The sequence below is a fragment of the Erpetoichthys calabaricus genome, chromosome 6 (genome assembly GCF_900747795.2).
Source record: "Erpetoichthys calabaricus chromosome 6, fErpCal1.3, whole genome shotgun sequence".
Classification (NCBI taxonomy): Eukaryota; Metazoa; Chordata; class Cladistia; order Polypteriformes; family Polypteridae; genus Erpetoichthys; species Erpetoichthys calabaricus.
Window position 1 is genome coordinate 72,529,796 of NC_041399.2, and position 15,584 is coordinate 72,545,379.

At 39.7% G+C, this 15,584-nt stretch overlaps 1 protein-coding gene across 1 annotated transcript in view; it reads left to right on the forward strand.

Moving 5' to 3' along the window:
• LOC114653397 (piezo-type mechanosensitive ion channel component 2) overlaps positions 1 to 15,584 on the forward strand; it is a 558,353-nt gene that overhangs the window by 502,547 nt on the left and 40,222 nt on the right. Inside the window, exons 34-39 of the mRNA XM_051928878.1 lie at positions 2,545 to 2,665; positions 8,017 to 8,094; positions 9,132 to 9,298; positions 10,172 to 10,365; positions 11,721 to 11,891; positions 12,272 to 12,838. Of these exons, the coding sequence (XP_051784838.1) occupies positions 2,545 to 2,665; positions 8,017 to 8,094; positions 9,132 to 9,298; positions 10,172 to 10,365; positions 11,721 to 11,891; positions 12,272 to 12,838 (1,298 nt within the window). The remainder of the gene's footprint in view (positions 1 to 2,544; positions 2,666 to 8,016; positions 8,095 to 9,131; positions 9,299 to 10,171; positions 10,366 to 11,720; positions 11,892 to 12,271; positions 12,839 to 15,584) is intronic.

The window sequence follows — 15,584 nt, forward strand, 5'->3', positions numbered from 1 at the left end:
GGATGAAAACCACACTGTTCCTCCTGAATCCGAGGCTCGACTATCCGACGGACCCTCCTCTCCAGAACCCCCAAATAGACTTTTCCAGGGAGGCTGCGGAGTGTGATCCCTTTGTAGTTGGAACACACCCTCCAGTCCCCTTCCTTAAAGAGGGGGACCACAACCCCAGTCTGCCAATCCAGAGGCACTGCCCCTGATGTCCATGCGATGTTGCAGAGACGTGTCAACCAAGACAGCCCTACAACATCCAGAGCCTTGAGGAACTCCGGGCGTATCTCATCCACCCCCGGGGCCCTGCCACCAAGGAGTTTTTTGACCACCTCGGTGACCTCAGTCCCAGAGATGGGGGAGCCCACCTCCAAGTCCCCAGGCTCTGATTCCTCATTAGAAGGCATGTTAGTGGGATTGAGGAGGTCTTCGAAGTACTCCCCCCACAGACCCACAACGTCCCGAGTCGAGGTCAGCAGTGCACCATCCCCACCATATACAGTGTTGACACTGCACTGCTTCCCCCTCCTGAGACGCCGGACGGTGGACCAGAATCTCCTCGAAGCCGTCCGAAAGTCGTTCTCCATGGCCTCCCCAAACTCCTCCCACGCCCGAGTTTTTGCCTCAGCAACCACCAAAGCCGCATTCCGCTTGGCCTGCCGGTACCTATCAGCTGCTTTCAGAGTCCCACAGGACAAAAAGGTCCTGTAGGACTCCATCTTCAGCTTGACAGCATCCCTCACCGCCGGTGTCTACCAACGGGTTCGGGGATTGCCGCCATGACAGGCACCGACCACCTTACGGCCACAGCTCCGGTCAGCCGCCTCAACAATAGAGGCATGGAACATGGCCCATTCGGACTCAATGTCCCCCACCTCCCTCGGGATGTGGTCGAAGTTCTGCCGGAGGTGGGAGTTGAAGCTACTTTTGACAGGGCGCTCTGCCAGACGTTCCCAGCAGACCCTCACAACACGTTTGGGCCTACCAGGCCTGACCGGCATCCTCCCCCACCATCGAAGCCAACTCACCACCAGGTGGTGATCAGTTGACAGCTCCGCCCCTCTCTTCACCCGAGTGTCCAAGACAAGTGGCCGCAAGTCTGACGACACGACCACAAAGTTGATCATCGAACTGAAGCCTAGGGTGTCCTGGTGCCAAGTGCACATATGAACACCTCTATGCTTGAACATGGTGTTCGTTATGGACAATCCGTGACGAGCACAGAAGTCCAATAACAAAACACCACTCGGGTTCAGATCGGGGGGGGCCATTCCTCCCAATCACACCCTTCCAGGTCTCACTGTCATTGCCCACGTGAGCATTGAAGTCTCCCAGTAGTACGAGGGAGTCCCCAGAAGGTATGCCCTCTAGCACCCCGTCCAGGGACTCCAAAAAGGGTGGATACTCCGAACTGCTGTTCGGTGCATACGCACAAACAACAGTTAGGACCCGTCCCCCCACCCAAAGGCTAAGGGATGCTACCCTCTCGTCCACCAGGGTAAACCGCAATGAACAGGCTCCAAGTCGTGGGGCAATAAGTATACCCACACCCGCTCAGCGCCTCTCACCGGGGGCAACTCCAGAGTGGTAGAGAGTCCAACCCCTCTCAAGGAGATTGGTTCCAGAGTCCAAGCTGTGTATCGAGGTGAGTCCGACTATATCTAGCCGGAACCTTTCAACATTGCGTACAAGCTCAGGCTCCTTCCTCTTCAGAGAGGTGACATTCCACGTCCCAAGAGCCAGCTTCTGTAGCCGAGGATCGGACTACCAAGGTCCCCGCCTTCAGCCACTACCCAACTCACACTGCACCCGACCTCCTTGGCCCCTCCCATAGGTGGTGAGCCCATGGGAAGGGGGACCCATGTTGCCTCTTTGGGCTGTGCCCGGCCAAGCCCCATGGGTGCAGGCCCGGCCACCAGGCGCTCGCCATCGAGCCCCACCTCCAGGCCTGGCTCCAGAGGGGGGCCCCGGTGACCCGCATCCGGGCAAGGGAAAACACCATCCAAAGTTTTCATTCATCATAGAAGGTTTGTTTAACCGCTCTTTGTCTCATCCCTCACCTAGGACCAGTTTTCCTTGGGTGGCCCTACCAGGGGCATAAAGCCCCAGACAACAGAGCTCCTAGGATCATTGGGACACGCAAACCCCTCCACCACGATAAGGTGGCGGTTAAAGGAGGGTCAAATGACTATATTGATTTTTGAAAATAATTTTAGTTCATACTCTGCCTGACTTTGTTTAAAATGTAGTCTTTTGTTTCCATAAATTTCTATAAAGCATTGCAATCAGCATTGTGTTGTTGTAGATTTATTCTGCTGTGTTAAGAACTGTGGCATGCATTAAATAAAATGTTAATGTATAACAATGGTTCAGTTTGTTGTTTTCATTCGAATAATTTGCGACAATGAACTTTCCATACTAGTCATAGAACACCTTATGTCATGTGTTATCATGCTATGATTTGTGAATTTCTAGTCTCACGTAAGTTTCAACTTCAGAATTATCGTTTGTTTGACGCCATCAAAAGTACAACAGCATAAACTCTTTTTTCTTTAGTTTGTTTACCAAACTTGGATCACAGACTCTAAAAGTGCTCTTAAGGAAAGAAGCAAAGAGAAACGAAGATTCTGGAAGAGGTATACCAGTAAAGTTTATGGGAAGAGAGATGCAAAAGAAGGTATGGATTTCCTTAAACAATGCTTAGCAAAGTGAGTGAACTGTGGATCAGTGGTGTTTTATAGATTTTTTAAGATATAATCATCTAGTCAAACAAATGTGCTCATATATTAGTTTTACTTGTTTTAAGGACAAATTCCACAAGAGTAGCAGAATTCTTAGGACATTATGGTAATGTGGAAAAGGCCAGTCCAAAGGGCTGATCATTCTTTTTCTAAATTAAAAAACAACTGAGAAATTAAATCTTTCTTTTAGGGTAATCCAGGAAGGACTGCATGTTAAAAAGGCAGAGATGAAATACCACAAATTAACGCAAGAAAACAGAAAAGATGGAAACCAAAAATTGGTCTCAAAACATCAAGCCAAAAACTCCTAACACTATTTCAAAATCTTTAGCTCACATACACTCTAAAGTCATTGGTTTTGTCAACTACGTCTAAAACTTGATTGCTACTGTGTATCAACCACTGTCATTTATAACAGAGGAAGAATAAAGTCATATGCTATGCCCACTTATTTACTATAGGCCTAATTTGTATGGCTGCCTTCATAAAAATAATACAGACAATGGCAGTGTCCATAATTAAAAACAGCAAAATAGCTCTGAAGTTGCACAATGAGAATAATGATAAAGTAATAAAAAATGAATTTAACTGCTCCCAAAACAAAAATAATGAAAAAATGTATTTCAGACTTCCAAAACACTTCCCCCAGTAATGGAAAAAAACATGTAACATATATAACAGTTTCTATGACATACATTACTGTACATAATAAAAATGCAACATACAATACAATACAATACAATACAACTGATTAGAGCAGTAAATAAGAGTTATATTATTCAGCCTGTGTTTCATATTTACTTGGCTATCTTGTCAAGCAAGGTCCAGGAGTGGAACATATATGACAAGTCCATTTTCATAGCTCATTTAAATACACGGTCCAGAAATAGCCATCTCTTTCTAACTGAGAAGATCAGAAGAGAACACAAGTTTTTAAGCGAGCTACCAAGATGATATGCCTAAAAAAAAGTTTTAATCATTACGACAGATTAAAAGCTAGACAACTGAAAATACTGGAAGATGCAGGTTTTGGATAAATAAAAAAAAATCCACAGAACAACCTACTCAGAATGCATCCGAATTTTACTGGAACCCATATACCATTGTGGAAATCCCTAGAAAGGGTTTGGTAAAGGATTGTTTCAGGAAAAAGATTGTATAGTGGGACAGACAGCTCAGTAGACTCATGGCTACCAATTACATTAACACTAGAATTCTTGAAACCTGCGAAAATACTTGTAATGCCGGGCCACCTTAAATTACCTTGTGCCTCCTCATCAACGTTTTTGTTTTGCAAATGTGTCAGTCAGCACAAGAAGTAAGGAGCCTGCTATCCCATCCCCCACTGAGGCAGCTGAAGTCAAGTCAGATGCAAAATTCTCAGAGCTGATGTCTCATTATCTGGGAGTTAGGTGTGTAGCTGCCGTTAGGTAAGGCAGGATCAAGGATGGGTCTAACATGTGCCTAAAGAAATCTCTTAGTCCCAATGTTAATTTTAAAAAGTTTAGTGAAAATTCAAAACAAATAGTCCACACAAGAATAAAGAAAAAGATTGTTACACACATAGAATAAAAGGCAAAAAAGGAAAAATGTTTGTTCTTGTTAAACTTTAATTGTTTCTATACTTAAGGATGAGATATTTCTCTATGCATTACTTCACATCCGGTATGTACTAAACATACGGAACTGCAACTGCGTTGCGTTACATACTTTGGGCACGTTAAGGTATGGTTTAACACTAGAATTACCAAAGTCTATGAAAAATCTCATAAATCCGGCCCACCTTAAATCCGTTCGCACCTCTCCGTCAGTGTTTTTGTCCTGTAAATGTGCCTATAAAGACAAGCAGCAAGCAGCCTCCTATTCCATCCCCCCACCACCGCAGAACGTGCACAAAATTCTCCCCAGCTCATGCCTTGATTATCTGGGAGTGAAGTGCTGGAGTTTTAGAGTGGAAATAATAGATCGTTATTTGGAACACATGCATTTCATGTGTGTTCCATTTCTACAATAATCTGTGTAAACACATTGTTAAAACAGAAACATTTTTCATATTTTAGTAATAAATTACAAAATGTAGGCATAAACTATATAATGTGTGAAACCTGAAGTCCAAAGATCAAATATACACTTTCACAAAAGGTTCAAGGATGATTCTGTGGCGTAGTGGTAAGATTTGCTGATTTATAATCAAGGGTACCCGGTTCGATCCTGACTGCCTCCTATATTTGCCATTTTCAGTAGTGAGCTGCTCTTATTTTTAATATTATACAGTAACCACATACATTTGGTTTGCATCTGTAACAGCCGGTGTACATTTATAGTACTTGCAAAAGTTAATTTTTTTTTTCTCTTTTATTCTCTCAGTCACGATCACGATACATACTACCGCCCCCCCCACCTAGGGATCTGATGCTGTTACTTTTTATCTGAAACTGGGAATAACTGTAGATGTGAGTGGTGTTTTAAGGCAATGGAACTGGACATTCTCTGATCTGGATGGATAAAAGCTGACACACAAATGCTGGTGAATCTGTCTTTTTCGTATCTCACCATCACTTGATTTTTTAAATTCAGTTTTATTGAGTGTTCCTGCTCACGCTGAATTAGTATGCACCTTATTGTTCATGATGTGGAGGCCGCACTGACAAAAAAAACAGAGACATAGGTATATATGATATTTGGAATAGCTCATTTTATGACCTGTATAGTACATTTCAGAAAGCATTGTGGCACAGATGCAACATTATTCATATTCATTCGCATAACATCTTGTGGTTGTAATCAGTGACCACGTGTTTCGTGTGTTTTTTTCCCGATCTTGCCAGTCCCCACATGTTGCTGTATGGTGCTGTTTCTTTTGTACTCCGGGAGATGCAGACGAAAGAATAGTACAGAGAGGTCAGTTCAGCGCTATATGCAATCATCAGATTCAAATGTTAACAGTTCACACACATGCAAGGACCGTCCTTCCTACATGTACGACATGTGTACCTGTTGCAATGTGCACATTTCTCTCTATGCTTTGGTTCCTATTACATTGAAAGGGCACCTGACACTGACTCAGTTTACTTTCCTGGGGAAACGGCTGTCATGGAACAGAAGTTTGTCGATGTTGCATCCTCCTTTTCTTTTTCCATCGCCTTTTCTAGTAAGATGCAACGACGAAGTTCCTCTGCAAGGTGAGCCATGAACACTCTTCTTTTCTTAGTGGACTCCATACATGCCTCGCACAATACATGTGCGTTAATCGCCACCAGGTCAAGCTTGTTATAGCACACAGCAACTGGCCACCTGCGTGTTCCTGCTTGCACTGAGTAAGCTCACACCTTCTGGTGCGTAATGTCAACGCAGCATGGAGAAAAAAAGAAAGAGATAAATATATGGGACATTGGGTATAAATTTATGGTACTTGTAAAAGTTAGCTTTTTCAGTTTTATTCTCTCAATCACTATCACGCTCTATGTCTCTGTTTTTTTTGTCAGTGTGGCTTTGACATCATGGACCATAAGGTGCATACTAATTCAGCGTGAGCAGGAACACTCAATAAAACTGAATTTAAAAAATCAAGTGATGGTGAGATACGAAAAAGACAGATTCACCAGCATTTGTGTGTCAGCTTTTATCCATCCAGATCAGAGAATGTCCAGTTCCATTGCCTCAAAACACCACTCACATCTACAGTTATTCCCAGTTTCAGATAAAAAGTAACTGCGTCAGATCCCTGGGTGCGGGGTCAGTAGTATGTATTGTGATCGTGACTGAGAGAATAAAAGTGACAAAAAACAGTAACTTTTACAAGTACTATAAATGTACACCGTGTGTTACAGATGCAAACCAAATATATGTGTTTACTGTATAATATTAACAATAAGAGCAGCTCACTACTGAAAATGGTAAATATAGGAGGCAGTCAGGATCGAACCAGATACTCTTGATTACAAGTGAGCAAATCTTACCGCTACGCCACGGAAGCTATTGTATTGCCCTTGAAACTTTTGTGAAAGTGTTTATTTGATCTTTGAACTTCAAGCTTCACACATTATATAGTTTATGCCTACATTTTGTAATTTATTACTAAAATATGAAAAACGTTTCTGTTTTAACAATGTGTTTACACAGATTATTGTAGAAATGGAACACACATGAAATGCATGTGTTCCAAATAACAATCTATTATTTCCATTCTAAAACTCCAGCACTTCACTTCCAGATAATTAAGGCATGAGCTGGGAGAACTTTGTGCACGTTCTGTGGCGGTGGAGAGATGGAATAGAAGGCTGCTTGTCTTTATCGACACATTTACAGGACAAAAGACGCTGACAGAGAGGTGCGAACAGATTTAAGGTGGGCCAGATTTGCAAGTTTTTTCGTAGGCTTTGGTAATTCTAGTGTTAAAATTGTGTGCCCTCCATGCCTTACACAAGGCAAGGCAGGCCACTAACTGAGACTAATCTATGGTCAGAGAGACAAGAAATGATTAGAATATACAAATTCAATTCAACTTGTGGGGGTTATTCTTAGACTATGCACTTTTTATAGGCGAACATTTAACATAATTTAAATAACTAGCAAATGGCTTTTACAAGGTGTCTAGAATTGTATAGGGTAAATAATATATTGTTATTTGGAATACACACATTTCACGTGTGTTCCATGTCTACAACGATCTGTGTAAATGTAGGATGACACGAAATGTGAGGCAAAAAACGTTGAACACATAACTAAAACAGAAACTTTTTTCATGTTATAGTAATAATACCCAGGGTTTTCATGCTTTCTGTGTTTCATCCCACTGCAATTAAGGCATTTTGTATTCAGACAAAAAATACTTTGCTATTACTTTTTTCTTTAAGATCCAGAGCACTGAACCTACATTAATCAATGTATTTTATTTCAAAGGAAGCATCTCTGCCTACTCCATGTGGGTTATTAAAAAAGTGGAGAGGGCATTGTTTTCTCTGCCACATATCAAGTGCCCTAGGAAAGGACTATCTGATTCAACTGAGCCTAGACTTGGGAAGATATGAGTTGTTGCATAACATTAAAAACCACAATAAAATCGCAAAGATCAAATTATCCCTTTTATTCTTAACATTTTATTAGGAAATGCTTTGATACAATTATGCCAGTCTAATAGCCAAATGTTAGAAAATTATAATCTACAATTGTAACAGTTTTGAACTACCAAACATTTAACATGAAAGTATGATATAGTATTAGATATCATAGATATCTTTGTCACTGGAGTTGAAATAAATATTTTGTTCTTGCATTCTTTCTTAAGATTATGTCACTATTGAATGTGGGGAACAAGAGCAAGAATCTGAGATGTCCGAAGAAGGAAAGAAATCAGATGGCCCAGGTAGAAAAAAGTGTATAAAACCCTTATTTGTGTAGTGAGTAACAAATTGGCTGTTGATATTTGGGCAGAACACCAGAACGGCCTTTACAGTTGTTCACTTTTTGTGTTTGTCCTTGTGCCATGTCAAGTGCTTTAGTTTACATCTAAAAGTGTTGAGTTAGCTTATAGTATATCCAACATGATTTATGTCTCACGTTAATCACTTTTCCCACATTTACAATTATACTCGGTAGGGAAAAAATGTTATCCAGATCAACGCTAAATTATGTCATTAGATGAAATTTAAATGCACCATATTGTACGAATGTAATTACTTCAGTATTAGATACATGAAAATGAAAGGAGCACATCTTTTAAAATATGATGTCTCCAACTAAACGGCTTCATTTTTAGACTTTTGTATTAAAGTAGTTTTGACAAATCATTCATTAATTTTCTGAACCTACTTAGTCTAATCAAGGGTTACAGAATCCATGGTCTAACATCCAAGGCTCTGGTCTAAGGTAGTAACCAACTGTGGATGAGTTGGCAGTCCACTGTAGGTCACACTCACAATTTAATCCAGTGGTTAATGTGACACACACATTGTTGTTACACAATAGTGCAAACTCCACTCACACAGTGATCGGGCTTGGGTTCACATGTACTCTCCTGGAACTGTGAGGGAGCATTTCTTGCCAGTGTGCGTTAGCAAAACTTTTTCTGTCCATTCCAATAAGTGCAGGATTCCTAGTGATTGTAATTAGGATGATGGGATTTTGAAGAAACTGAAGTCTATGTTCATTTGGAATTTTTCATATTGTGAGAAGATATGGCATTCATATATACACATTTGTTGATTTTTCCACTCTCAAAGCCTTCATTATCATTTGTTTTTTACCTCTAAAACAGCAGTGTATATTTTGGATACATGAATAAGTAATGAATTGTTGATCAGGCACTAACTGACTGGATTCATTGCTGTTCTTGTAAAGGCAATAAGTTACATTGTAAACCCTTGAGTGTTTTATTGATATTATTCTATTTTTTATTCACAGATAATATTATAAAGAGGGTATTCAATATCATCAAATTCACATGGGTTCTATTTTTGGCACTTCTGGACAGTTTCACTGAATGGCTTAATTCCATTTCTAGAGAGCATCTTGATATTTCAACAGTACTACGTATAGAAAGATGTATGCTGACCAGAGAAATCAAAAAGGTAGGATACAAACCTATGAGAATTACTTCTTTTGAATTTAATTGGGATGTAATAATTTTTATAATCTGAATGCATTTTACAGTGTTTCTCAAAAAAGGTGCACATTCAATAGTTACCCCATAAATTAGCAAGTATTTGAGATTGCCAAAAATGAATTCAAATGTATCATTAATATTTCACTCTTTTTTGTGTATACTAAATATTACAATATCGCCACTTGATTAAAGAAAATTTGTGAGAGCAGGAAATTTAGAGGTACGATCAGGTCTAAAATTAATATCCGAAATGTGCTTTTGAAAAAGTGGGAAAGTATAAAGCAATTAAAAAAGAAACTTTCATATGTCATTTTAAGTTGGGCTGTGATGTTTCATAAATGCCCTCAATGGCCACCTACACACTGTATTTATGTGAAAAAAATATGTACCAGTCAATCAGTCAGCAAATTGCATGTTTAAGCATTTATGTAAGTGCTTGGGCTTTTCAGGAAGGATAAATACTGCACAACATATAGAAGAGATTGTAGCTCTTAAGACTTGTAGATAGGCAGTGTGGTATAAATGACTAAAGCACTGGATTAAGAACTATAACCCTGAGGTAAAATGTGAACCTATCAATATAAAAAATGAATAGTTGCGTTATAGTTCTTTATCTGTAAAGCAGCTTGGAGTGGTGTTCGCTATTAGAGCATTAGAACACTACAATAATTTTGACAAGAATAGGCCTTTCAAGCTAACAAATCTTGTCAATCCCATTAATCTCTTGTAATTTAGCCAAAGCAACATTCAATCCAGTTATAAGGTGCTGCACAAGATAAAATGATATTTATTTTCAAAACAGAGAAAGACTGCACTAACTGTTCTGCTCCCTTAACAGGGGAATGTCCCATCACGAGAGAGCATCCATATTTACTACCAGAATCAACTACGGATGAATTTGTCAAGGGAGTCTGGACTGGATAGAATTGATGAGGAGCTCTCAGCTTCCTGTTCTCACAAAGAAGAGAGAAGATGTAGTGCACATAGAATGGATAGTATAGACTCTGTTCTATCTCATGACAGCTTGTCAAGGTATTGTACTAGCCTCTGAAAGAGGTGGTACTAATTTTTTTTATTTTTATACTATCATAGACATTAAATGTATAAAAAAATGCAATCAATGAAAAAGTCTGAGTTTGATTGATTAGAAAAAATACACTAACTAATAATATTTAATCTAAAACTAATTCCCACACAAGTGCAGCAGAGCTTGTGAAAAGAACCTGCTATAGAGCAAAGACACCTTGGAGTCACAAGTCTGAATATTCACTTGAGAAGAAGAATATCCTCTTTGGCTTGACTGGCTAAGAAAGTGGCTTTTAGTATTCCACACATGGTGAGGACTTAAACTTGTACTTGAAGAGACTAGTAGGGATAATTTGTGGTAGCAGCACCTCCCATGCAAAACAGAACCTGGTTATATTATTATTATGGAAACTTGGTTATGATCACTTCAAAACACTTTGGTTTAGATGCTTTTAAATGAATAAATCAATCAGTTAAACATGGTTCCTAGCATGTTCTGCTCATTTTTTGTAGAAGACATTAAAAACCACATTTTGGACTATCTGCTTTCAACAAATCATTTCCTTCAATACAAGCCAATTTTGCTCAAAGACTTGCACCCATATACTTCAGCCGAAGAAATAAAGCTGTGCCTTACATTACCTGTGCAACACTTTATACTTCTGATAACCCTACTTTTAAGGACACTGCTTTGTGATCCCTCATTTCTGGCCCACTTCTTCCCAGGTTGTTAGGGACACTGTTTTTCTCTAACTGTTACAACTGAGGCTGCTTTCATGGCAGGGCATATTGTTTAAAAGTGAATTATCACCAAGTTAGTTAGACTAAACCTTGTGTTTTCTGTGGATTAAAAACTATTTAATTTTTTCATGTTTCTGAGAAATTCTTATTTTACAGAACATACAGTAAGTACCCAATGAATTTTGCTATTGTGAAAAAAACTCCACTGACATCTTTTCAAATATTACACTTGGCAAGAAAATATATTTATTTTAGGGCAGGATATTAGTCTCAGCTGATACTCTGAGCAAGCACACTCAAACATTCAGATTATTTATTTTATACAGTAATTTAAGTTTGAGCCGATGAGGTGGTAAGTGTGATTCCTAAATGTGCTGCTCATTTTCAAGGTCCATGACTGATTTGTAAATATTTTTGTCTCATAACATCCTCTGTTTGCCATTTCTGATCATTTTAATCAATGTCACTGTGTTTCATTCAACCTCCATTTAGCTGGTTGTGTTAATGTGTATTGGTTGTTTTTGTTAGTATGGCACTGCCAGTATTATTGCTTTCCTCAGTGTCTTTGTGTTGCATCATTTTTGCTAATTACATTTCATTCTAATCATTTGTGCTGTTAGCGTCAACACTGAAGCCACAATGCTGTTCTCACGTCAGTCTACCCTAGATGATATAGATGGGCCTGCAGACAGCATTCCTAAAACAAGTGAGCGAGCACGACCAAAGCTTCGCAAAATGCCCAGCATGGACATGTCCTCCTCATCTGCTGACAGTGGCAGCTTTATTTCAAGGTGCTTAATTTGTGCATGCATTATTCATACAGCATTACATCTTCCTTTTTATCCCATGAAGCGTCTTGTAACAGTGTATCATTTGAACTGTACACAAAAAAAATTGGTTCAAACTGTTGCTTATCTCTTTTCTCTCAAAAGTTCTATTGCCCCTATTTATGAGCTGAAATTTTCAGAGTACATTGTATTATTGTTAGTAACCACTGCTGCTTCAAAACTTCAGGCTCTAACTCCCAGCCTGCTCACTATCTTTATGAAGTTCTCCCCTATCCATTTTGGTTTTTAGCATGTACTCAGGTTTCCACCCATGAAGTTGGGGATGTTATATTAATGGATGACTCATTCATTATCTAATCTTCTTTCATTGATCTTTTCTGTAGTGAGCCAACACAGTGCACTACACTCTATTCTCGCCAAGGCACAGCCGACACTATTGAAGAAGTTGAAGATGAAGAAGATGAGGATGTTACTACAGTGGTACACCATACAGATGGAGAGATGCCATCCGAAGTGGAGGTCCCATCGTCTACAGAGAAGGTTCTTGAACAAGAAGAAGAAGTCATGATTGTTGAGGATGAAGAAGAGCAGTATTCTGACTTAAAGCCTTCTGAAGTTCAGGAGCACCACGATGTGAAGGAGTACAGTCCTGTTAAAGATTTTCCCTCTGTAACAGAAGAGCATATGTACCCCGTAGAATGTGAGATCCAGCTGCAAACACCAGACACAGAGGGGCCTGCCACTTATCCCACAGATATCAATGTGGACATTCCTCCTTCCTACAGTAAAGCTGTCAGCTTCGACAGGATGTCAGTTAGTTCAAATGAGGACTCCGATAACAAACAGCTAATGGCAATGACTCCAGATGACAGCAGAACAGACAATTTGGATGATGGCATCCTGCCTTCCCTTACCCATGAACTGACTGCCAGTGAACTGCTACTTAACAAGTAAGTGTCTTATTTTAGAAAACCTGTGAGTAATGCCAATGTTACTTGTAAAGTAAAATTGTATATTGCAGTGAGCAGTATCATAAAATAATAATAATTATATATTTTATTTATATAGCTCCTTATCAAGACTCTCAGTTGTGGGAGAGTTTCAATACTTTAATGCTATTCTTTGTTCTGTAACAAACAGTTCCTTGTTGTCAGCTTAGTTATTTGGATTATGGAGCACACAAGACAACTATTAGGATTTTGGATTTTGAGTTGAATTCTGTTAATTGGCTTACTTTGTGTTTTATCCTGAAAAAGTACTCAGTCAGTCATTTTCTAAGTTGCTTGATCCTGAACAGGGTCACAGGGGATGCTAGCACAGAGTGCAAGGCAGGAACACACTCTGGATAGGCGCCAGTCCACTGCAGGGCAAACAACACAACTCAGCCACACACAAGGGCCAATTTAGTATCTCCAGTCCACCTAACCTGCATGTCTTTGAACTATGAGAGGAAACCCTTGCAGATATGGAGAGAATATGCAGGCTTCACACAGTGAGGACCCCGGAGATTCACACATCTCCTAATAGTTCTGCCTATCCTTTATAATTCAAGATCTGCTCTCTCAGACCCATTTACTGAAATACATACCCCTTCCTGTTACCACATAGTTTATCAGCAGCTATGTGCATGTCATATATTGTCAATAGTGTGTGAGTAAATTAATAAAAACCCTATTTTTAACAATCATAGAGAGTATTAGGGAAGCAGAATTACTAGTTCCATAGCGCTAACATTAACCATAGCTGTGTCTACCCAAAATTACCAACGTTCCGCTGTTGTAGTTTGCAAATGGGATTCAGCAAAGACTTGATGTGTTGAAATAATTCCACAGATGTTTAAAAAACTTTACTAGAAATTCAAAGTAAAACAGTTCACACAAAAAAGAGAAAATTTAAATAGCAAAGAAAAGAAAAGTTCTTGTTAAAAGTTCAATTTAAAACTTAAAATTCTTGATTCATTTCTTTAAGTTTGCTTATACAGTTGAACCATTTCTAAATGGTCAAAAAACTGTATGCCTATCCCATTCATAGTCTGCAAATGGGTCTATCAGTCCATGCTAGCAATGAAACTAATTCCAAACACACACTGACCCAGTTAACACACTGTATTACTGATATAGCACGAAAGTTCTATCTCATATTAACGTAAAGGCAGTGAAAGGCTATACCATAATCTATAACTTTGAAAGATGATTATATTCTATTCTACTTAAACAAACATTAGTATGAGTTTAGCTTAAAGCTTTATCCTTCTAAGATTGGCTCTTACATTAACATTAAAAAATAATTTATCCACATACTTTGAGTAGGGAATCCATTCCCGGGCTCCCAATTACCGGACATTTTTCATTCCCGGGAATGAAACTGCTGTAATTCCCGGGAAAATTGGAACGGCCAAGCTCGCATATATACCGTTTAAAAGTGTAAAAATCGATCAAGAAATAACAGAGTTATAGTTGAAAATAATTAAGTTGGCGCCATTGCTGCAGTTTGCACTTCATCAGACAGCAGCTTTGAACAGCAACTTGAAATTTCAATGCATCAGTCTGTTGCATCCGCATTATCTGTGGTAAGAAACTTGCCATCACAGAATGATGACAAGAAACTGGATGCATGAGTAAAAGCTGAAATGGCAGTGTTTCAGAGCAACGGTAAGTGCGGGCGTTGTTTAGAACAAGTGTATCAGTATCTGATGACTGTGCCACCTACTTCAGTGGAGGCAGAGCATGCTTTCTCAGCGGCTGGCGTACTTCTGCATGAAGGTGCGCTCTAGCGTGGACGACCACACGCTGATAATAAAAACAATAATAATTCATTACATTTATATAGCGCGTTTCTCAGTACTCAAAGCGCTATCCACACAGGGAGGACCCGGGAAATGAACCCGCAATCTTCCACAGTCTCCTTAATGCAAAGCAGCAGCACTACCACTGCGCCACCTGTGAGGACGTTGTGCTTTTTACGCTCTTATTACCACAACTAAAGATACATGTACTTTTATGACAGCATGAACTGCTTGTAGATAGGGTTAGTCTTTTATTTGTGTCAACATATAGCAGTACAGTAATCCCTCACTTATCGCGGGAGATAGGTTCCAAGGCCGACCGCGATAACTGAATTTCCGCGAAGTAGGGACACTATATTTATTTAATTATTTAACGTGTATTTGGACGTTTTTAAACCCTCCCTGTATTGTTTACAACCCACCATTTACTCTATTAAAAACAGGGACAACTGCTAAGCAAAATGAAATCGGTAGATAAGTTTACACTGACTGTATAGCGAAGTATACGTAGCAGCTTGTAGGCGGTCATGACGCCATCGACCTTATTGCAAAGATTCCTAAAGCAGATTCCATCCAGACTACTGCCTTATCACGTCCACTTGCAACTCGTTTTGCACCCTGGTTAAAGGACACTGCAGCCGTAGATCTTATATGCTTTTCCTCCTTTTTAAATAAAAAGATTCGATGTCCTGCAGCGGTGTAGCTGTTCCCTTCCTTCAGCATATCCAAAACTTTTACCTTTTCTGCAATCATTTGCATCTTTTGTTGGTGCTTGGACACGGCCCCTGAAGCATTAGCACGTTAATGATGAGTGAGTGAGATGAGACTTCCTGGTTAATGCAACACTCCGTCGCTGAGCCAATCAGCAGCACACAGGAACTTAGCTGCGTGCTCTGATTGGGTAGCTTCTC